This window comes from Rattus norvegicus, chromosome 3 (genome assembly GCF_021556685.1).
Source record: "Rattus norvegicus strain SHRSP/BbbUtx chromosome 3, alternate assembly SHRSP_T2T, whole genome shotgun sequence".
NCBI lineage: Eukaryota > Metazoa > Chordata > Mammalia > Rodentia > Muridae > Rattus > Rattus norvegicus.
The window spans coordinates 144,504,774-144,528,004 of record NC_141536.1 but is presented as its reverse complement, the minus strand read 5'-3'; the positions used below and the strand labels follow the sequence as shown (position 1 = coordinate 144,528,004).

General features: G+C 50.4%; 1 protein-coding gene across 6 annotated transcripts in view; it reads left to right on the top strand.

Annotated features, from left to right (window-relative positions):
- Fer1l4 (fer-1-like family member 4) overlaps positions 1-23,231 on the top strand; it is a 35,824-nt gene that overhangs the window by 9,010 nt on the left and 3,583 nt on the right. For 5 of the 6 annotated variants that reach the window (XR_015682782.1, XR_015682781.1, XM_087651094.1 and 2 more), the window contains 24 exon segments: positions 102-210; positions 393-570; positions 653-773; positions 1,071-1,171; positions 6,263-6,350; positions 6,427-6,543; positions 8,111-8,263; positions 8,848-9,001; positions 9,119-9,243; positions 9,581-9,715; positions 9,999-10,172; positions 10,718-10,834; positions 10,926-11,087; positions 13,761-13,959; positions 14,099-14,145; positions 14,231-14,359; positions 15,192-15,234; positions 15,318-15,418; positions 15,495-15,629; positions 16,136-16,252; positions 20,807-20,934; positions 21,084-21,254; positions 21,883-22,037; positions 22,752-22,912. Coding sequence is in view for 4 of the 6 variants with exons in the window: in XM_087651094.1 (XP_087507220.1) it covers positions 102-210; positions 393-570; positions 653-773; positions 1,071-1,171; positions 6,263-6,350; positions 6,427-6,543; positions 8,111-8,263; positions 8,848-9,001; positions 9,119-9,243; positions 9,581-9,715; positions 9,999-10,172; positions 10,718-10,834; positions 10,926-11,087; positions 13,761-13,959; positions 14,099-14,145; positions 14,231-14,359; positions 15,192-15,234; positions 15,318-15,418; positions 15,495-15,629; positions 16,136-16,252; positions 20,807-20,934; positions 21,084-21,254; positions 21,883-22,037; positions 22,752-22,912 (3,120 nt within the window). In the remaining 2 variants the exon portion in view is untranslated. 6 annotated transcript variants of the gene reach the window in all.

The following is a 23,231-nucleotide window of genomic DNA, read 5'->3' as shown; positions in this document are numbered from 1 at the left end:
ACCTTGTTTTTGATGTCTTTCTGTAGGCATTTGTGATCAAGTAGAACAGACTGCTCCTCGGGAGGGTGGGAGCTGACCCCAGCCTTACTTATCTTTCCTAGAATGCTCTGGCACCCTGTGAAGATTTCCTGCTTTTCGGGGTGCTCTTTGAGGCCACCATGATTGACCCTTCCCTGGCCAAGAAACCCATCAGCCTGGAGATTTCCATTGGTGCGTAGCCCGGATGAGCTCAGAAAGCCACGGGATTGAGAACGGTCCCTTGTGTCAGACTTTAGGCCACAGGAAGGGGTGTTCACTTCAAGGAAAGTGGTGGGTTCTGCTCTACTGAGGGAGGGGCTGTAGTGAGAGGGCCTGACCTTCAGCCGGATGTTCTGATGCTCAATGGGGCACAGGTCATGCAGGCCGCCGGGAAGAGCAATTGGGTCCAGGATCAAGGGCTGATGGGGGATCTGAAGGCAGCACACTGGAAGCTCAGCCTCTTCTGGAATCTGAGGACAGAGGGGCAGGGCAGGAGGAGCAAGAGTTGCTGGGGACACCTGCTCAGTGGCCTGAACCTGTGGAGGGCAATGGGTAAGTGACCCGGGTCACTTGAGGAGGGGATAAAGAGGTCCTGGAAAAATCAAGATGCCCCCAAGCCCCTCTCTTCCCTCAGGCCGTATCTCTGCTTGCCTCTGCGTCACCGAAAGCCCTGCTTACATGTATGGAGCCGCTGGGAGGATTATACTTGGCGCCTGCATAGCAGTAACAGTGTGTGCAAAGTAGCTGAGAGACTGGTGAGGGCAAGATGACACCCAAAGGGAAAGGCCCAGCCACAGAACGCAGGAGACCGAGGCTAATGGAGTGGAGCTGATAACCTTGTAGGGCAGGGAAATGGCGGACAAAGCTTGAAGTTTCTAGGCAAACTGAGAGGAACAAAGTTGTGGGAGCCATAGAGCTATTGATAGAGTGGAGACAGAAGGGGGCTAGAGAATCAGAGCCGGAATCCAATGAGGAACCATAAGGAGAGTAGTATTCATGGTGGGGTATGGGCCAGGGACTCTCAAGACTGACTTCTCTTGGATCCCACACAGGACCATGGCCTGCAGGAGGTTGAGAAGATACAGCGCAGGTCAGTGCTGGGTGCCTGTACACGACTCAAGCAGACTCTGGAAGAGCTAGTGGCTGGCAGCAGGTGAGCTGAGAGTCGACCTGTAGAGCTTCCTACCTGTGGCCACTTTTAAGATGGGAGAGAGACTTGTGGTGACTGCCTAGACCAAGGGTAGTTTAAGCTGTGTTGGTCCAGCACCTGCAGAAAAATGAAGAGAGATGCCTATACAAGGAGATCACAGGATGTTGAACTCCTGAGGCTTATGGGTTTTTTTGTTTTTTTGGTTTTTTTTTTGGTTCTTTTTTTTCGGAGCTGGGGACCGAACCCAGGGCCTTGCGCTTCCTAGGCAAGCGCTCTACCACTGAGCTAAATCCCCAACCCGAGGCTTATGTTTTTTAAAGATGTATTTATTTTATTTACATGAGTACACACTCGCTGTCTTCAGACACACCAGAAGAAGGCATCAGATCCCATTACAGATGGTTGTGAGCCACCATGTGGTTGCTGGGACTTGAACTCAGGACCTCTGGAAGAGCAGTCAGTGCTTTTAACTGCTGAGCCATTTCTCCAGCCCTCGAGGCTTATAAGGTTTATATTTCACAAGGGAAGTAAAACTTTGCTTAGTTAAGGTTTCTACTGCTGCAACAAAACTGGATGATCAAAAAGCTGAAACGGAAAGGGTTCATTGGCTTACACCTTCACACTGCTGTTCATCATTGAAGGAAGTCAGGACAGGAATCCAACCACGTCAGGATCCTGGAAGCAGGAGCTACCGCAGAGGCCATGGAGTGCTGCTTACTGGCTTGCTGCCCCTGGCTTGCTCAGCCTGCTTCTCTATAGAACCCAGGACCAGCAACCCAGGGATGGCACTACCCACAATGGGTTGGGCCCTCCTCCACTGGTCACTGATTGAGAAAATGCCTTACAGCTGGATCTCATGGAGGCCTTCCCTCCCTCCTCTCTGATGACTTTAGCTTGTGTCAAGTTGCCAAAAACCAACCAGTAAACCTGCCTTCTCCATCCACTCTGTACCTAGCCAGCTTCTGCATCCACAAGATGGCCCTACGTGCTAATACAGGGAGGATGTCCTGCTTCCTCAGCAGCGCCTCTGTGGTACTGATTTAACCCTTCATCTCCTGCCTAACTAGCTGGCATCTGTCCCTCTTGCATCCTTACCTGATCCTTTCTCGGCCATCACATGAACAAGTCCTAGTTGCTCCCGTCTTTCATCCACACATCCGTGAATTTGACCACCTGCTCCAGGCACTCAAGTCTCTGACACTTTTCTCAAGAGCTTTCTTCTGTATTCCGCAGACACTGGTGGCACCTGCTAGGTCATTGTGATGGCCATGGTTTCTTCTTTGAGTGGCCGAGGAGAGCCACTGAAGGTCTTGAAATTCTCATGTATAATTTTTGAAAGGATGAGGTGGGAGGAAGGGGGTGTGAGGGAGAAGACAGGATGACTAATGAAGGCCTTGAAGTGGTTGAGGTGATAGGAGATGAACGGAGTCACACCGTGGAGGTGGGGTGAATGGGTTCGAGAGCTGTGAATGCGGATCACTTGACAGACTGATTGCCCAGCGTGCACAGATCCCTGGGTTCAGTCTCCAGCATGGTGGTGCACGCTTGTAATCCCAGCACTCGGGAGGTAGAGGCAGGAGGATCACAAGTTCAAATACAAGGTCAGCCTCAGCTTGAGACAGTGTGGCATACATGAGATTGTTGTCATTCAATCAATCAATCAATCAATCAATAATCAATCAATAAGCAAGCCTAGGCAATGTTGGCACATGCCTTTAACCCCAACACTTAGGAGGCAGAGGCAAATGGATTTCTATGAGTTAGAGGCCAGCCTGGTCTACAGAATGAGTTCCAGGACAGCCATGAGCTAAACAGAGAAACCCTGCCTCAAAAAACCAAACCAAACCAACAGTAAAAAGGCCAGGGAGTGAGTTCAAGAGAAAATTTGTAGTTGGATATACAGTGTAGCGCAGCGTGGCACGGGATGGCATGGCACGGTGTGGCTTGGTGATAAAAAGGAGGAAAATGGGGTTGGGGATTTGGCTCAGTGGTAGAGCGCTTACCTAGGAAGTGCAAGGTCCTGGGTTTGGTCTCCAGCCCCGAGGGGGGGAAAAAAAAGGAGGAAAATGTGTGACATCACAAAGGACCTCCAAGACTTTAGATGTTGTGTCTGTTGCTTTCCTCATTGCCGTGAAAAGATACCTCTCAAAAGACAACTTAAGGAAGGAGGAGCTTTTTTCGGTTTTCAGTTTTAGGGTTGCAGTCCATCACAGCAGGGAAAGCACTCCAGCAAGAGCTGCACACAGACGGTCCCACCGCCTCTATAGTCAGGAAGCAGGAAGGACCAATGCTTGGGGCTCAGCGCACTCTCTCTGTTCTTTTCAAGGCAGAGTCTCAGCCCGTGAGATGGGGCCATCCACAGTGCTGGTGGATCTTCCCAATTAAATTAACCCAACTAGAAAACCTCTCACAGGGGCTTGTTTCCTTGGCAACCGTAGAACCCGTTCAGGTGTTGGTCAACATTAACCATCCCAGCTTGCCTGGCTTTGCAGACTGTGCTGTTAGCTAAGCTGTGATAAGAAGGTGTGAAGGCAGGAAGGGGGTTGGAAGCTTATTTCTGGAGATGTTAGCTAGCCTCGAAAGTAGACATGGATGGAGTAGGCAGGCAGCAAGATGAACTGAATTCTGGGGATAATTATTTGCAGGAGATGCAAATTTGCATTATGTTGATGAGGTTGGACATTTCTGGAGCATGGAGAAAGAGATCTTAAAAATCTGCAGAGACTCAGCCATGATCCCAGGACAGAAGCATCAAAGTCATAGACTCAGGGTGCTCACTTCTCCTTATCTGTGCCAGGGGACACAGGCGAGCCCACTCCTTCCAGAAACACTGCTGTTGGTGCTGTTGATGTCTACAACACTCTGAGCTTTCTACCCGAATGCCTGCTCGCTCCTTTTGCCACGCCTCCCACCCCCCAACAAGACGGGGCCTCACTGCATAGCTGTGGTGGGTGATGTGTGTGGTATAAATTTATAGAGGTTCCCTGCAGGCAGGGAAACAACCCATGAAGAGACAAGAACGAAACCTTAGATTCCGATGATTTTTGCACACGGGTGCTGGGCCAGGACTTTTGTATTCTGACCAAGATGATTTACTTTAGCCATTTTTGAGCACAGCACAACTTTAGGGGAAAGGGTTTTCTGATAACTCAGTCCCAGGTGGACAAGAAATTTAAAACATGTTTACCACTGAGAATTTTTGCAAAGTACATCTGGCTTCTTTCACAAAGATGGGTATTGTTGACTCAGATAGGTAACCATAAGGCCTGTGGCCGTGAGTATTGTCCTGGGCTTAAGACAACACAGCAGTCACTAAGGCTGTTGTAGAGTGCGCGTGGCCCACTCATTAGGATGGGTTTCATGGCCTAGAAGCAATGCTCAAGGTTTTAGGGGGAAAGGATCTGGGATAAGTAAAACAGAAACTCTGGGAGACATGGGCAGAGCCTCCATCATCAGGCATCAAATGGCCACCTGGTTGTTAACCACATCCATCCCTGGCCTTCCAGGAGGGACAGCTAAGCGGCTCATTCCAAGAAAGAGGCATGCTGTGTGCTTGACTTTCCTGGCATCTCCAGGGCTTCTCTGTGTGCACAAGGATGCTTGCTCTCTACATAATTTACAGAGGAGCAAAGAGGCCGGTGTGACACAAGGTTGTCCTTGATGGGACAGGTCCATTTGATGAGGGTAGGGAGAATGGATCAGATGTGCAGAGCCTTTTAGTCCATTTTTAGAGTTTTATATTTTACCCTTAGATAGGCAACTGCAGTAAGCACAATAGATGGGAAAGGCTTGAGAGCCTTCTCTGTACTTGTGAGAATGTTCTATGCATCGTGGGCGAGAGCAGCAGCCGGTGTGGTGAGGCGGTGTCTGCCATGATCCTGTGTGAGAAAGAAACTTAGACTGGTTGGTCCTGGGGGAAGGTGGGAGAAGGGGCTGGATGCATGTGTACGCACGCATGTGCTGGACATTAAAGTCAGCCTCAAGTGCGGGAAGCGTGCGCTCTGTGGCTGAGTCTTGTACCCATTCTGGTTCTGGTTCTGGATTTTTAAGAAGGAATATAAATTTGGTGAAAGATTAAGGTAATAATTGAAATTTTGACTTCTATGCGGGTTTTCGTTTGGTTGGTTGGTTTTGGTTTTTGTTTTTCAAGACAGGGTTTCTCTCTATGCAGCCCCAGCTGACCTAGGACTTGCTCTGTAGACCAGGCTAGCCTTAAACTGACAAGCCTCTGGGTCCTGAGTGCTGGGATGAAAGGTGTGTGCTACCACCAGCCAGCTTGACTTCTAGGTGTTTGAAAACCATTCCTTAATTACATTTAAAAACCTTTTCAATTGTGTGTACACGCATGCATTCATATACAAGGGGGATGGGGAAGTTAGAAGACAATTCTCAGGAGTTGATTCTCCTCCATGTGGATTCTCTTATCGTTAGGCATCCAGCATCCTTCCCCTGAGGCCGTCTCAGCAGCTCAGTTTTGATGTGCATTAGTTGGAAGTGGTCACTGGGAATCATGCATTTGATTTGGCTGTGTTATATTCCAGCTCTCTGTCTCCGTCTCTGTCTCTCTGTCTCTGTCTCTGTCTGTCTGTCTCTCTCTCTCTTTCTCTCTTTGAGACAGAGTCTCACTTTATTGCCTTGGCTGTCTTAGAACTCCCTGTGTACAGCAGGCTGACCTCAGACCCACAGAGCTCCACCTTCCTCTTCCTCTCAAGTGCTGAGATTAAAGGCGTCGTGCACCACCTCCCCTGGAAGTCTAGCTATCTTTAGTACAGCAAGCGGAGACTAAAGCAGGCGTTCCTTTCTGATTAATGTGGGTGCCAGACTCTCCCAGAGTACAAACAAGTAGGCCTCGATGTGTAGGCCTTGGGTGGAGCTGGCATATCTAACTAGCAAGCGGAAGGTAGTCAGGCTGTTGGTCTGCGGACCTGTACCTGAAGTAGCTAGAACAGGAGATGTTAAATATTGGTGGCTGCTGGGCTTGTTGTATTTGGGTATGGGGCCCTCTGAGGAAGGACTGTCAGAGTCAGGAAGTAGAGACCTTCCTGAAGGAAGAGGTTTCAGGGTCCTGATCTCACCCTTGACTTCTTTCTGCAGACAATTTTGCCACGGCGCTGAGCGTAGGACGATGACTCGACCCAATGCCCTGGATCGTTGCCGAGCGAAACTCCTGACACACAGCCTGGTACAGGCCAGGGAGGGGAGAAAGCAGGGATACCTGGAGGAGCCCTTCTACTCATGTTCTCTGCCTGCCCTTCTAGAATCTGATGGCAAGGCAAGGATTGCGGCTTTTACGGAGCCTGAGGCAGAACAACATTCAGAGGACTGTGGCACTGGCGAAGAAGCTCCTGGCAAAGCTGCACTTCCTGGCTCAGGAGGTGATGGCTTACCTACCAGTTTTCTACTCCACATACCTCACCCCCTAAGTTCTGGACCCTTCCAGAGACCTTTGGGCAGATGTAACTGTTGTCCTTGGCTGCTGCATGCTTCCTTTGGTGTAGTTAAGGATTCCTGGGTTCGGCAGGGATCCCGAGGTCATTCAAGATCAGTTTGGAAGGACAGGTGAATGATATGCCTTGGGCATGGCCTCCTTTGACTGGAATGTGTGAGGAGAACTTGTGCACACAACGGACGCTCACAGTCTAGCCATCGTGGTTGGTCCTCCTGAAGCAGCAGCTGTAATTCCAAGCACATTTGGTAGCTAGAGTTTGGTGTGCGAGAGAAGATGGATGCCCGCACGGCATGTATGAATGCCTAGAATTGGGAGGCTCGAGTGGGCAGAAGTCAGCATTGGAAGGAGGAGCAGGATAGGAATGGCACTGAATTAAATCTTAGAGCAAATTTAATAATATTCCTTCCTCTTTCCCTCTTCCTCTCTCTCCCTCCCTCCCTCCCTCTCTCCCTTCCTTTCTTACCTTGCCCATGATAAACATGTGTTTTACCATTGAGTTATAACCCTAGTTTGTCTTAAAATGTTTAATGAAATCCTCCCTTTGTCAAAGGCTATTTCATGACCCTATTTAGTTTCATTGTTGTTGTTGTTGTTCATTTGTTTTTAAATATTATTTATTTAATGTATATGAGTACACCATCGCTGTCTTTAGACACACCAGAAGAGGGCATCGAATCTCATTACAGATGGTTGTGGGCCACCATGTGGTTGCTGGGAATTGAACTCAGGACCTCTGGAAGAGCAGTCAGTGCTCTTAACCACTGAGCCATCTCTCCAGCCCTGTTTGTTTTTGAGACAGGGTTTCCCTGTGCAGCCTTGGAACTCACTCTGTAGACCAGGCTGACCTTTAATCCAAGTGCTGGGATTAAAGGCATAACTTACCATGCCTGACTTCATCATTTTGTGTTTTTTTAAAGGCCTGTTTAGTTTGCCTGCATAGATTCTGTGCCTGTATGCATATTTTTGCACCATGCTCGTGCCTGGTGTCTGTAGTCAGAAGAGGCCTCAGTTCCCCTGGAACTGGAGTTACAGACAGTGAGCTGCCATTTGGGTGCTGAGAACCACACCCAGGTCCTCTGGAGGAGCCGTGAATGCTTTTAAGCACCGAGCCAGCTCTCTGCTCCTAGTTTTGTTCTTACGAGTTACATTATTTTGCCTTTTTGTGTTACTGGGACCTGGACCCTCAGCCGGAGATGAGGAGCCCATGCTTAGCGGAGTTTTGTAAGATGCTAAGAGTCATGGGCATACATGGCCACCAGCCCAACTGTGAATGTGCTCAGCACCACTGACCTTTACATGTAAAATGATAAGGGCAGGATGCTGGATGCCAGGCAAAGACTTCAAGTTGGACCTCGAGTCTGAGATGCCCTACGGTGCATCCAGGAGAGGTCAGGGAGCAGTGGCCAGCGGTTGGCATTTGAAGTATACGTCCAGCCTCCGGATCAGATAGTCTCAGCTCCAACCTCCCTAAGCAACCCTGTCCTCACTCGCAGCCACAGCCACCCCTCCCTGATGTGCTGGTCTGGATGTTCAGTGGCCAGCGCCGTGTGGCCTATGCCCGGGTCCCTGCCCAGGATGTGCTGTTCTCTGTGGTTGAGGAGGAGCGAGGCCGAGACTGTGGGAAGATCCAGAGTCTGCTACTCACAGTGAGCGGGGACTGGGATGGAGGTGCTGGGGAGAGTGGGGCGAGGCTCACTGACAGGGCAGGGCATCAGAGCTGGTGGCCTGTGGTTCCCAACCAGAAACTCCCTGACTATTTTCAACTGTCCAGAAAGGCGGAAGGGAGTTATGACCTCTGTCCAGGTCGGCCTGGGAGTGAAGACAAGCACAAACTTGTCTGTCCTGGGCCTACAGTGGTCCTGACATACATACAGGCAAGGTGACGAGGAAGGAGAGTGATCTTTCTTGCAAGCAGAGCTGGTTTACAGGTAGAGAATTTCCAAATAAGCTGTCTCTGGAAGAGACACCAAGGCAAATTCTTAATGGTGAGAAGCTGTGACCCTTGGGGTAAAGGGCATAAAATAAAAAGGTGCTGAGGCCAGAGGGGACAAAGAAGAGAAGGCAGGTTATGCATTTAGGCTGTGGATATAGCAGGGGCATTGTAAGGCATGGGGTGGGATGGAGGGCACAAGGAAGGATGCAGAAGTGGGAGCAGACCTCCTATACTGGGGAACTTGGGTACCAGAGAGATTTGGGGCATGGGGCTTCAGCATTCCTCCTTCCCACACAGGCACCTGGGGCAGCCCCTGGGGAAGTCTGTGCCAAGTTGGAGCTCTTCCTGTGGCTGGGGCTGGGTAAGCAATCGAAGGCTTGCCCGTCTGAGCTGCCCCCAGATCTTCTGCCTGAACCCTCACGTGGGCTGCCCCACAGCCTATACCGGGATGGTGAGTTTGGGGCCAGGGTCAGCCCACCTTGCTCTTGGCCCTAGGCAGGGGTTCATGAGTCAGGGAACCCCAGTGTTCCTCTGAGAAGATATGACTCCTTCTTTCCCCTCATCTCAGACTTCAGCTACTTCCAGATGCGGGCTCACCTGTACCAGGCCCGAGGTGTGTTGGCAGCAGATGACAGTGGCCTCTCGGACCCCTTTGCCCGTGTCCTCATCTCTACCCAGTGCAAGACCACACGGGTGAGAGCCAGGCTGGGACAAAGACAGAGGGGAGCAGGGAACAGTCTTGTCCAAGCCCCTACATTCCTCTTCCCTCTGGATTTTCAGGACAGAGCCCTAGATAGGACTTTGGCCTGACTCGGGCCCTGATGTAGAACAGACAGCCATTGTTTCTTGGGGTTGACTTTAGGGTTAGGACAAGAGAATGGCAGATGGTCATAGAGAGACACCGAAACAGGACAGCCACGCCTTTAGTGATAAGCATCTAGTTAAAGCATCATGTGGACTGCCCGCCTGACAGAGGAAGGGGCTCCCTTCTGACATCTGTCTTTGCCCCTTTGTCTTCATGATTCCCAAGGTCTTGGAGCAGACACTGAGCCCCCTGTGGGATGAACTCTTGGTATTTGACCAGCTGATCGTGGATGGGAAGCGGGAGCATTTGCGGGAGGAGCCTCCTCTAGTGGTCATCAATGTCTTTGACCACAATAAGTTCGTAAGTGTGTCCCCTCTTTCACCCCATCTCCAGCTACCTCTTCCCCACTGTCTTGATGCCTCCCCTTTAGCTTCTGAATATTCTTCCCCTGCCCCTGTATTTTTGGGGTTGGGGGCAGAATACCTTACTATGTAGTCCTGGCTGGCCTGGAACTCACTGTGTAGACCAAGCTAGCCTGGAACACATGGAGTCTACCACCTGTTTCGTAGGTGCTGGGATTAAAGATGTAGCCACCACAACCGGCTATATCTTTCTTATTTCCTTACTGCTTTGCCTCCCGCAGGGCTCTGCTGTGTTCCTGGGCAGGGCATTTGCAGCCCCAAGGGTAAAGTTGATAGAGGACTCATATCAGCGCCCTGAGCTGCAGTTCTTCCCCCTGAGGAAGGGACCTCAGGCTGCTGGAGAAGTCATTGCTACCTTTGAACTTATCGAGCTGGATTACAGTGGCCATCTTGAGGTTGGGCACCCTGGGATGACAGGCAGACTGTATCTCCATTCTTATTTACCACACCATCCTATCTCAGGGTGTCCCAAGGATAACCGTCTAGTCCCTTCCCCAAGAGAATGCTAGCTGCATGGCCTTATTGGATACTCTGACCCCAGGATTTCTGATGGATATACCCACGGTTCATCTTGTCAGCTCTCTACCTGTACTGCTGTTCATCCTGGGCCTATCCCATCCTGAATGTCTCAGGCTCCCATTCCACTTTTCATACACACGTTTGCATCTGCTTTCGGGGACGTCCTTCCCGAGAGTCCAGCCCTGCCCTGTCTGGTTCCCCTGCACTGGCACGTCACAGAAACCCACAGCCCTTCCCCAAGCCTAGACTTTCTATGGTTTGCTGTGAATTCTGATTTGTTTTTTTGTTTTTTTTTTTTTTGTTTTTTTTTTTTTGGTTCTTTTTTTCGGAGCTGGGGACCGAACCCAGGGCCTTGCGCTTCCTAGGCAAGCGCTCTACCACTGAGCTAAAACCCCAACCCCTGATTTGTTTTTTCTTGTAGCCCTCAGTGCCCAGTGATGTGGAGCCCCAGGACCTGGCTTCACTGGTCGAACCCATCTCTGGACACCTGTCTCTGCCTGCCAGTGTGCGCCCTGTGCTCCGAGAGTTCCGTGTCGAGGTAGCAACAAGCACTGGAGCCTCTTCACTTCCCCCAACCTGGTGGCCTCATGTCAGTCATAGCCCTTGAACCTCCCTCTTCCTGACCTCAGGTACTGTTCTGGGGTCTTCGAGGACTGGGCCGTGTACACCTGTTTGAAGTGGAAAAGCCTCAGGTTGTTCTGGAAGTGGCTGGGAGACGTGTGGAGTCCGAAGTTCTGGCCAACTACTGCGAGAACCCTAACTTCACAGAGCTCGTCCAGTGTGTGACAGTGGTGAGGGCGGGCACAGAGCGTGTCCTGTGTGTGACAGTGGTGAGGGCGGGCACAGAGCGTGTCCTGTGTGTGACAGTGGTGAGGGCGGGCACAGAGCGTGTCCTGTGTGTGACAGTGGTGAGGGCGGGCACAGAGCGTGTCCTGTGTGTGACAGTGGTGAGGGCGGGCACAGAGCGTGTCCTGTGTGTGACAGTGGTGAGGGCGGGCACAGAGCGTGTCCTGTGTGTGACAGTGGTGAGGGCGGGCACAGAGCGTGTCCTGTGTGTGACAGTGGTGAGGGCAGGCACAGAGTGTGTCCTGTGTGTGACAGTGGTGAGAGGGCAGTGACTTGGAGCCATGTTACGATGATTCAGGAGCAGCATCCCCATTAAAGGTCAAATACTAAATATTTTAGGCTCTCATCTGCAACTCTTCAACTTTGCTACTTGTACATGAAAACAGCAAGAGACAATGTAGAAACTAATATGGCAGTCTAATAAAACTTTACTTATAAAAACTGCCAGTGGGCGGGACATGAATCTTGGCTGCAGTTCCATGACCTCTGGATTAAGCTCTAGATCGGTGGCATTCTCTTGGTGATATTGAACGAAGGTGTTAGCCAGAGTCCTGAAGAATAAACGTCAGAGACTCTATCCAATCTCTGAAACACAGGAGAGGAGAAGAAATATACACTACAGTGGCTTCAGAGATGGCTCAGCCATTAAGAGCCAGCCCCTACTTCTAGAGGCAGAGAGCCCCTTCCCCCTCCCTCTTCCCTCCTCTCCCTCCCCCTCCTCCTCCCTATTCCCTCCTCTCCCCTTCTCTTTTCTCCTCCTTCCTTCTCCCCTCCTCTCCTCTACTCCCCACCCCTCTCCTCCTCTCCTCCCCTTTCCTCTCCCCTCCTCCTCTCCTCCCCTCTTCTCCCTCCCGTCTTCGGGAGGTCAGAGGACAGCGTTGAGGAGTCAGTTTTCCACCTTACATTTGTTTCAAGGATCAATTCAGGGCCATCAGGCTGGGCAGCCAGTGCTTTACCCACTGAGCAAGCTTGCTGAGATCAAAAGCAAACACCACCACATCCAGAAGAAAGAGTCCTTAGAGTCAGAGACAACACAGGTTGAAGTCTGAGGACGTGACTTTGTTGTAGATGGATTGCGTAGCATAGCGTGGTCGAGGCTCAAAGCTCGACACTCAGTATCACAAAAATAAATAACAAATTAAAAAGATATGCATACATACATTGGAAGAACTGGGAAATAATTGGGCAAACAGTAATTGAAAGGCAGAGAACATACACCATTAGTTAAAATAGACTGAGAAGGGGGCTGGAGAGATGGTTCAGTGGTTAAGAGCACTGGCTGCTCTTCCAGAGGTCCTGAGTTCAAATCCCAGCAACCACATGGTGGCTCACAACCATCTGTGATGAGATCCAATGCCCTCTTCTGGTGTGTCTGAGGACAGCGACAGTGTACTGTCGAAACAGTGAAAGTGAAAGTGTCTGAGGCTAAGGCAGGTGGTTCTCCATGAGTTCAAGGCCTGGGGGTTTCAGGGAAGTTACAGCAATAGGAACCTGAGATAGCCTGTCATGTCACATCCCATGGTCAAGAGAGGGAATCCACGCATACATGCTTACCTGTGCTCAGCATCTCCTCTATGCCTACACAGTCCTTTATATACGCACACACTTCCGTAGTCCAGGATGCCCTGCCTAGGGGATGGTGCCTCCCAAGGTACTCTGTGTCTTCCCAATTTGTAATGAACATAATTGGGAAGAGCCCTCCTGCAACCTGATATAGACAATCCCGCCCTGAGACTCTCTTCCTAGACACTTCTGGGTTGTAGCCAATTGACAACACATCAAAAATATGATGCTGATTCTTCCCAGCTCACTTCAGATTATTACTCATTTTTGTTTGGTCAGGGTTTTCTGTGTTTTTGTTTTAGTTTTGTTTTGTTTTGAGACAGGATCTCACTATGTAATTCTGGCTGTCCTGGAATCACTATGTAGACCAGGCTGGCCTCAAACTCACAGAGATCCAGGGATTACCTGCCTCTGCCTCCCAAGCTGGGAATAAAGGCGTGCATCACCGTGCCCAGTTACGACTCTTGCTCCTCTCCAGGACAGCAACTTCCAGGCCAGCCAGAGCCATATAGCGTTTTGTTTTTGTCTTTGTTTTTTTGGAGACAGGGTTTCTCTATGTAGTTTTGGCCGTCCAGAAACTTGCTCATTCGACCAGGCTGGCTTCGAACTCACAGAGCTACCTGAGTGCTGGGATTAAAGACATATGCCACAACTGCTTGCTACATAGCATCTTACTAAAAGCCTTTTAAAAACAGACAATAATTTAACTCCTGTTGGGTGCCAGGGATAGTTAGGGAATCCCCTGGTTAAAGTCCATAATATTTTATGGTTTGGATTCTATATTTGCATGGTGAGCATTGTGTTCTACCTAAGAGCAACACTAAACTGTGTTCCTGGGGGCACAAAGTCCCCAGGTGTCAGCCATGTCACCATATTTAGGACAGTCTGTTAGTCCAGGCTGGGTTACTGGGCAGAGTCAGAAGGCCATGATGTCTTATGGGGCTGACAGTATGGCAACTATGGGCATTGAAACAATTGCTTGTTTCCCCTCCTGCTCCCTGCTCCTTTCTTCCTTCCCCAGAGCTTGGACTCACTTCCTGTTTCCCTGTTTCCAGGACTTGCCAGAACAGCCATATCTGCAGCCCCCGCTGAGCATCTTGGTGATTGAGCGCCGGGCCTTTGGCCGAACTGTTCTTGTGGGTTCCCATATTGTCCCTCACATGCTTAGATTCACACTCCAGGGTCAGGAGGATCCCCGAGAGGAGGAAAGAACAGAGGAGGAGACAAGGGGCCTGGTGCCACAAGGGCTTCAAGGTTAGGAATGTTCTCCACAGGGGCCACCAGGTAGAAGCCCCTCTGGACCCTGGTAGAGATGGCTCCGGTGGACCGTCTGATGGGGTCCAGAATCTGGTCTCTACTGGCCTAAACTCACGGCATACTTCCCTCCTCGCAGGAGAGAAGTCTCTGGCTGAAGCAGGAATATCCAGACAGCGTCTGAAGGTGAGGGAATTTTCCATACACTGAGGAGGGATGTCAGGGTTTGCGGTGGTACTGGCTGACAACCACAAGGTCCTCTCTGCCTCAGGCTCCTCTGAAGAAGCTCACCTTAGGGCTCCTGGGTCAAGGCCCTGAGCTGGAGGAAGCCATCCCAGATCCACAGGAGATGGACTGGTGGTCCAAGTACTATGCCTCCCTGCAGGAGCTCCAGGGGCAGGTATGAGGAGCAGGACCCAGGGCCAGAACTGGGGGACTAAAGACAAGGAGGGCTCTCATGCGACAGACCTGTGTTCCAGAGCTCTTTGTCCCAGCCATCTTTTCTCTTCAGCTCAATTTTAGAGAATGGACATCAATACTTCATTGGCCAGTACTCGGTTGTCTAATAAAAATAGAACATGAGCCCATTAAACTCAGCCCTCCAACCCTGTGAGTTCAAGGCCAGCCTGGTCTACATAAGTAGTTACAGGCCAGGCAGGGGATGCACACTCTGTAGACCAGGCTGGACTCAAACTCAGAGATCTGCCTACCTCTGCCTCCCAAGTGCTGGGATAAAAGGCATTTGCTGCCACTGCCTGGATCAATTTTTTTATTTTAATTTTTATTTAAAAAGTAAAAGGTATGGTGGGGTATACTTTTAATCCTAGCACTCAGGAGGCAGAGGCAGGTGGGTCTCTGTAAGTTCGAGGTCAGCCTAGTCTACAAAGCAAATTCCAGGACAGAGAAACTGTAACTTGAAAAGCAAGCAAAAGAGAACAAATGAGATTAATTTTAATAATGTCTTACTAATCTATAAAGCATCGTTTCAAGTAGTAATTATCATAATAGTAATAAGCCATTTTGCATTCTCATAGTAAGTCTGGTGTGTGCTCGAATTCACAGCACCCCTCAGTGCGGACTAACCGCATATCAAGGACTCGGCAACCATATGTGGGTGGTGGACCAGACAATAAAGGAAACTTCTGAAAAAGGAGTGGCTGTGTGGCTGGAAAGGGGGTGGGCCATGGAGGGGCGTGGCCAGGAGGGCTCTCTGACCTGCCTTTCGATTTCAGTCCAGCTCCGATGATGACGAGATGGACGATGCCAGAGATCCAGGTGAGAGTCCTGGCCTTTTGCTCTTCTTCCTTTTGTCCACCCACCCCCATAGTTCTCACCCGGGGCAACTTTGCTGTTTCCAGATGGGACGCACCTCATTTCTGGGGAGAGAGAAGCCCAGGAGCAGGGGGAGACTGATATCAAAGTCTCTGTGCCTCGGAAGAAAGCAATCGCCACCCTGAAGGTGACGGGGTGTTGGGAGAAAGGGAGTCCCAGGGATCTGGGGTACAGAGTTGTTACCGAAGCCCCTTGCCTTTCAGATCTACCACAGCTCCCTAGAGGATGAGTTTAACCACTTTGAAGACTGGCTGAGTGTGTTCCCCCTGTACAGAGGACAAGGCGGCCAGGAAGGGGATGGAGAGGAAGCATCTGGACACTTTGTGGGCAAGTTCAAGGTATATGTGGGGGAAGAAAGGGAGACAGTAAAGGACCAGTAAAGCTTTCTCTTTTTTTAAGATTTATTTATTTATTGTATGTATGTGAGTACACTGTTGCTCTCTTCAGACACACCAAAAGAGGGCATCAGATCCCATTACAAATGGTTATGAGCCACCATGGGGTTGCTGTGAACTCAGGACCTCTGGTCAGTGCTCTAACTGCTGAGCCATCTCTCCCCCCCTAGTAAAGCTTTCTTACATGCTGGAGAGACGCTCAGAGGTAACTCTGGCTGCTCTTGCAAAGGCCCTAGATTGCATTTTCAGCACCATAGTGTGGTTCCCAACCACCCTTAAATCTAATCCCAGGGGATCTGATGCCCTCCTCTGACCTCTGGAACCACACCCACCCATCATCACAGACATGCAAGGAAAACACACAAAACAAAATAAGTAAATCTAATTAACTGATTTTTCAGAACTTACCTTTCTTCTTACTAAGCCTTCTTCTGTCTCCTCCACCTCAGGGCTCCTTCCTAATTTACCCTGAGTCAGAGGCCAAATCCTTCTCTGAGCCTCAGATCTCCAGGGGGATCCCCCAGAACCGGCCCATCAAGCTTCTGGTCAGAGTGTATATAGTGAAGGTGAGTAGTGGCTAGTTTATCCCCATGGCAGCAAAGACAATAGTGTGAAGTCTACAGAACAAAGGCTCTCAAAGTGTCCTTAGAAATTACAGAGGCTCCTTCCTTCAGGGTTTAGGTAGAAAACCTGGGTGTGGTTAGACTTCCCCTCCCTCACAAAGTCCTGGTATCAGGACTTATTCACATTCTGGTCTTGGGTGTGGGAAGTCGAAGACTGGGGTACTGGATCAGCAGTTCCAGAACACCCTGAAGTTCCTCCCATTGCTATGTCTGACATGCGGGACTAGTAGGATCCCAGAATTTCCTTAAACCAGAATTTCCTTAAAGGAGTCTTGGGGAGCAACAGGGAAAGTTGTTTTGCTGGTTGTTGTGCCCCCACTCCCCTGTCTCAGTCACCAGTGCAGACATTTTGCTCCAGTCTGACTTAGGGATCTAAGACATCATTGGAAGAGACATTCTGTCACCACCTGCCCCCCCTAGGGAGCTCCTGGGTAGTAGAACTTGTCCTTATCGTCCCTTTTAGCAACAGGGCAGACTGGATCATCTGAGATAAATTACTTTGTAATATGTCTAGACGTGCCAGATAAAATTCTTTTTAATGAACACAAAGTTCTAAAGAACCCAACCCACCCAACCCACCCAACTCAACCAACCCACCCAACCCAACCAACCCACCCAACCCACCCAACCCAACCAACCCAACACAACCCAACCAACCCAACCCAACCCAACCAACCCAACACAACCCAACCAACCCACCCAACCCAACCCACCCACCCACCCAACCCACCCAACCAACCCACCCAACCCAACCCAACCAACCCACCCAACCCAACACAACCAACCCAACACAACCCAACCAACCCAACACAACCCACCCAACCCACCCAACCCAAACCAACCAACCCAACCCACCCAACCCAACCAACCCAACCAACCCAACCCAACACAACCAACCCACCCAACCCAACACAACCAACCCACCTAACCCAACCCACCCAACCCAACCCACCCAACCCAACCCAACCAACCCAACCAACCCAACCTACCCAACCCAACCCAACCAACCCAACCCACCCAACCCAACCCAACCAACCCAACCAACCCAACCTACCCAACCCAACCCAACCAACCCAACCCAACCAATCCAACCTACCCAACCCAACACAACCAACCCACCCAACCCAACCAACCCAACCCAACCAATCCAACCCAACCCACCCAACCCAACCCACCCAACCCAACCCACCCAACCAACCCACCCAACTCAACCCAACCCACCCAACCCAAACCCACCCAACCCAACCCACCCAATCCAACCCAACACAACCAACCCAACACAACCAACCCAACACAACCAACCCAAACCAACCCAATGCAACCAACCCAACAAATTTAACCCAACACAACCCAAACCAACACAACCCAAACTAAACCAACCCAACCCAACCCAACCCACCCAACCCAATACAACACAATCTAAATCAACCCAACCCAAACCAGCCAACTCCACCAACTCCACCAACTCAACCCAACCAACCTAACCCAACCCAATCCAACCAACCCAACCCAACCAAACCAACCCAACAAAACCAACCAAAACCACCCACCCCACCACACACACACAAAAAACCCTAACCCTCAAAACATAACTAGGTATAGTCATGTAGATCAGCAATCCCAGCATTTGTGGAAGCAGAAGAATCAAAATACCAAAGCAGGGCCTGAGAGGTAGCTCGACAGTTAAGAGCACTAGCTGCTCCTCAGAGGACCTGGGTAGGATTCCCGGCACCCACGAGGCAGCTCACTAACTAGCATCTGTAACTCCAGTTCCGGGGAATCTGACGCTCTCTCCTGGCCACTGTCTGAGGCATTCACCTGGTGGGTACATAGACATGCAGGCAGGCAAAATACCCACATACATAAAACAAAATGGAAGTGAAACAAAAACCCTCACCAAACCAAAGAGGCCACCTAACCAAAGCCAAGTGAGCAAGCAAAGAAACAAAAGCCACACACGCTAGTTGTGTCCTCTCATGTCTACAATCCCAGAAGCAGTGGGGGCAAGAGGATCAGAAACTCAAGGCCAGCCTCAGCTACATGCTAAGCTTTAGGCTAGCCTGCTCCACCAGAGACCTTGCCTCATAAAACCGAAACGTACAAACCAGCAAACAAAACCAAGCAAGAGATCATTCAAAGTGACCGTAAACCCAGACTCAGTTTCCACAGGGTTAAAAACAAATGAGGGCTCACAACACAAAATTATAGACTATGTAAGAAAACAGGGAAAAATGACAAGGACAATTAGAGGTCACACTGTTCCTTATGTTAGAACTGTAAGTCATCAGACTGAAAATAGCGGCTTACATTGTGTTTTTGTAAGCAGAGAGAGCTCAGCTGTCAGAAGTGACCTGAGAAGATGGCAGGGTTGTAAAGGGTTTGCTGTATCGGCATGAGGACTTCAGTTTGATCCCATAACTCACTGCAGGGAAAGAAAAATCCCAAACATGATGTTTTACACTTGTAACCTTAACACTGAGGTGGGCCCCTGGCCAGTCAGTTGAGCTTCATTGCTGAGTTCAGGCCAATGCACACGCGCGTGCGTATACACACACACACACACACACACACACACACACACACACACACAAAGAGAAATGACCCAGGATGGCAGGAAGGTAACTTAGTAGGAAAAGCATTTTCCTCAGAAGCACAAAGACCTGGGTTTGATCCCAAAAACCCATGTAAAAACAAGCCAGACTGGGCCACATACTTGTAATCCTGGAGCTGGAGAGGTAGAGACAGGTGGCTCACTGGGCACTCACTCTAGCTTACGTGGCCACTTCTGATCCTCAACAAACAGAAGTGTAGACACTGAGGAACGGCCCCTGAGGAGGTGCTTTGACCTCACCCTGCATGCATATACACGTGTCCTCATGAACACACAAAAGCAACTCAAGAGCCGGGCCTGCTAGCACAGACCTGTGATCCCAGCTACTCAGGAGGCCGGGGTAGACAGAGTGGAAATTTAAGACCCTGAGGACTGGAGCCGTAACTCAGAGTTACAATGCTTTCTCCGCATACACAGAGTCCTGGATTTAATCCCCAGAATCACACACTCCAAGTGTGCACATGCCTGGAATCCTAGCACTCAGGAGGTGAGGGCAAAGGGGTCAGGAGTTCAAGGTCATCCTCAGCCACAAAGCAAGTTTGAGGGTACCCTGGGCTATGTGAGCCCTTGTCTCAAGCTTGAATAGGGGCTGTGAGATGGCTTGGTAGGAAAAGTGCTTGCTGTCTAAGCATGGAAATGTTTGGATCCCTAGTGCCCATGTGAAAGGTTGGGGTGGGATAAGTGGTGAGTTCCAAGTTCAGTGAGAGACCATATCTTAAAAAATGAGAGAGACTGGGCTGGAGAGATGGCTCAGCGGTTAAGAGCACCCGATTACTCTTCCAGAGGTCCTGAGTTCAATTCCCAGCAACCACATGGTGGCTCACAACCATCTGTAAAGAGATCTGATGCCCTCTTCTGGTGTATCTGAAGACAGCTACAGTGTACTTGTATATAATAAATGAATAAATCTTAAAAAAAAAATGAGAGAGGGACTGAGGAAGACCCCCAGTGTTGATGTTAGGCCCTCACAGGCATGCACACATTCATGAAGGCCATACTACATACACACAGAAAGACTTAGGAGGTGGCTGACGACTTAGCTGGGGGTGGTGGAAAATTTGTCTACCAAAAAGGAGGTCCTGGGTTCGACCATCAGTTTTGAAAAAGGCTGGCAGAACGGTTGGGAAAAATGCCCCTCATATTTCTAAAAATGAAAAGTCACTGTAAAAACAAGTGCCCAGGCATATAAGAATGGCGAAAGAGAATATTATAGAACGGTTTAAAATGAGTGAGGATGTGCTCTGTGTCCATAAACCGAGTAATTTCCAGGAGCTTGCATAACGTGAAAATAGGAAAGTGCAAAGGACTGTGGGTAGTGTATTCTTTACGTATGTGAGAAACACTGATCCTCGTTTCATAATAAAAGTCCTGGAGACTCAGTGTAGCAAAAGCAGGACAGATTTATTTTCAATGCAGAAGCCAGAGGCCGACCTGGACGAAAGGCAGAAATTACCGGTATACTAGTTTGGTACAAAATAGTAAGTTTTAGATTTCCCACTGCCCAACCCCCAAGCAAATTCTTCAGAGAAGTCTGACCTTCCTAGTGTTTAGTATCGTCCCCTCTCCTAACCTCAGCCTATGGGCTCATCCTGTAGCTGAGCTGTTAACATAAGAAAGGCACCAATTGTCTCCAGTTTACCTGCCATTCTCCGATGGGTTCTAAACACACCTACTGCAAATGGGCCATCTGGATTTATTTCTAACAAGGTAATGAAGAAGAGCAGGGGCTGTGACACGGCAGTTGACAGAGTCCTTGGCTAGCATGGAGGAAGCCCTGGGTGTGACCTCCAGCACCTCCTAGAATCCCAACTTTAGGTCCAACAAGGGTTTGGGCTTCCAGGATGTTTTACCTCCTGACTCCACTGGGTTTGGACTCCACTCTCTAGGCTACCAACCTGGCTCCTGCAGACCCCAATGGCAAGGCAGACCCCTATGTGGTGGTGAGCGCCGGCAAGGAGCAGCGGGACACTAAGGAGCGCTATATCCCCAAGCAACTGAATCCCATCTTTGGAGAGTGAGCTTGGCCCTGGGCTTGGGAATGGGGTGTGAGCCCTGGCTCCATGGCTTCTTACCTGGGCAGCTGTGGTGAGGGCTGGACACTGCCGCCCCAGGTCTCCTTGGAGGGCATGGAGCTGTCCTTAGCCACTTTTCCTTCCTGGCCAGGGTCCTGGAACTGAGTGTCTCTCTCCCAGCTGAGCCAGAGCTGACTGTGGCCATATTTGACCATGACCTCGTGGGTTCTGATGACCTCATCGGGGAGACCCACATTGACCTGGAAAACAGATTCTATAGCCACCACAGAGCCAATTGTGGGCTGGCCTCCCAGTATGATGTGTGAGTCCAGCAGGGCCCTAAGAAGCCATTCCCAAAACAAACACACGAAAAGCCCACAATCCCACTGAAAATGTTTTACTCTTATATTTTGAATGTGCTGTGTTTGTGAAGTACACTCGTGTGAGAGTATGGGCACAAGTGTTCCGTAACGTGACATGAATGTCTGAGGACAGACTTGGGTGTTGAACTCCTTCTGTCCTGTTTTGAGGCAGGGTCTCCTCACTGTTGTGTGCCAGGTTACCTGGCTCATAAGACGCCAGTCTCCTGTCTCCACCTCCATCTCTCATAGGAGTGCTGGGATTACAGACACTTGCACTGTGTATAGACCTTTATGTGGGCTCTGGGGATTTGAATTCAGGGCCTCACTGTGAATGCCACAAGCCCTTTGATACATCTGCAAATAGATACAGCTCCCAGTCCTCACCGCCCCATTGCTGTCTCCAAAACGGGAGCTTCTCTCACTCCCTAGCAAGACATCCTGGTTTAGTGTCCAGGACTTGAGCTTGGGTACTAGGGTTTCGGTACTAAGTCATTTGGCCTCTTTGATCTCATTCCCTCCTCAGTGTCTTTGTGTCCCACTGTGCTCACACACAGCCCTAGCGGATACATTGTTCCCTTCTGCCCACAGGGATGGGTACAATGCCTGGCGAGATGCATTCCGGCCTTCACAGATCCTGGCCGGGTTGTGCCAGCGCTGTGGCCTTCCTATCCCTGAGTACCGAGCTGGGGCTGTCAAAGTGGGCAGCAGAGTCTTCCTGACACCATCTGAGGCCCTGCCTCCAGGTACCAGACCCTGTCTGTTGGACAGGCCACAGCAGGTCCGAGGGAGGCAGAGCAAGACACAGGACACAGCAGGTGTCAGGCTCCTATGCCCAGGGGAGCCCACTGGTTGCAGTAGGCACAGGGATGTCTGTGAGTTTGGCTGAGTGAGGACAAGATTCCTGGATGTTGGGAGAAAGTGATCTCAGACAGACCCCTCAGAGCACGGGATTCAGATTTATCCAGTCTGTGGATATGGAACTCACACTTCACAGGGCTGGTAGGGTACTCTCTAAACAGGGTTTGATCAAAGGCGATGGCTGGCTCTCCACAGTCTTCAGTCGGTAGTTATAACAGGAACCCACCCACCCACCCCCCAACCCCTGCTTTTTGTAAATGACAGACTTGCTCTCCCAGGCCATAGGCTTTTGGTTTTGGGGTTTGTTTGTTTGTTTGTTTGTTTTAATTTTTTGGTGGAGGGCAGCTGTCGAGGAGGTCTCTATGTAGTCCTGGCTGTCCTGGAACTCTCACTATGTAGACTAAGTTGTCCTTAAACTCATGGACATCCTCCTGCCTCTGCTGGGATTAAAGGTGTGAGCCACCATGCCCGGCACAGGCCACAGACTTTATCTAGTACAGTATCGCTCTCAGCGGAGAAATGCTGAGGAGGATGGGGTGGGGGAGGGGTAGCAGAGGGAGGGGACTTTGTGAATCCAAGCCCATACCCACTTGTTTCAGATGGCCGGGATCCCAAGGGGGCAAATGAGGCTTCTGAAGAGGCCCAAGCGTTGCTGGTGTTGAGGCGCTGGCAGGAGATGCCAGGACTTGGAATCCAACTGGTACCTGAGCATGTGGAAACGCGGCCTCTGTACCATCCCCGCAGCCCAGGGCTGCTGCAGGTGAAGGGACCTCAGCGCCCTGAAGACTTACCAAGACTCCCACCTGACTGTGGCCCCTTTCCCCAAGTCCTCTGCCCACACACGGACCACTGACCCTGGCTCCTGGTGTCAGTCAGCAGGCCGCCCAGCCTTGGAGTCTTGAACCTGTCATGGACTGTATACCCCATCCCTGACTCTGGCCCTACAAGATCCCCCAACCCTGAGCCCACAAGGTTCAGACCCAGGGCTCCATCCTAGTTATCTGGGCCTTGAAAAAGCCATATTACTACCCAATTTCAATTTTCTTACAATGGAACCTTATCCTAGACCCAAACTTTGC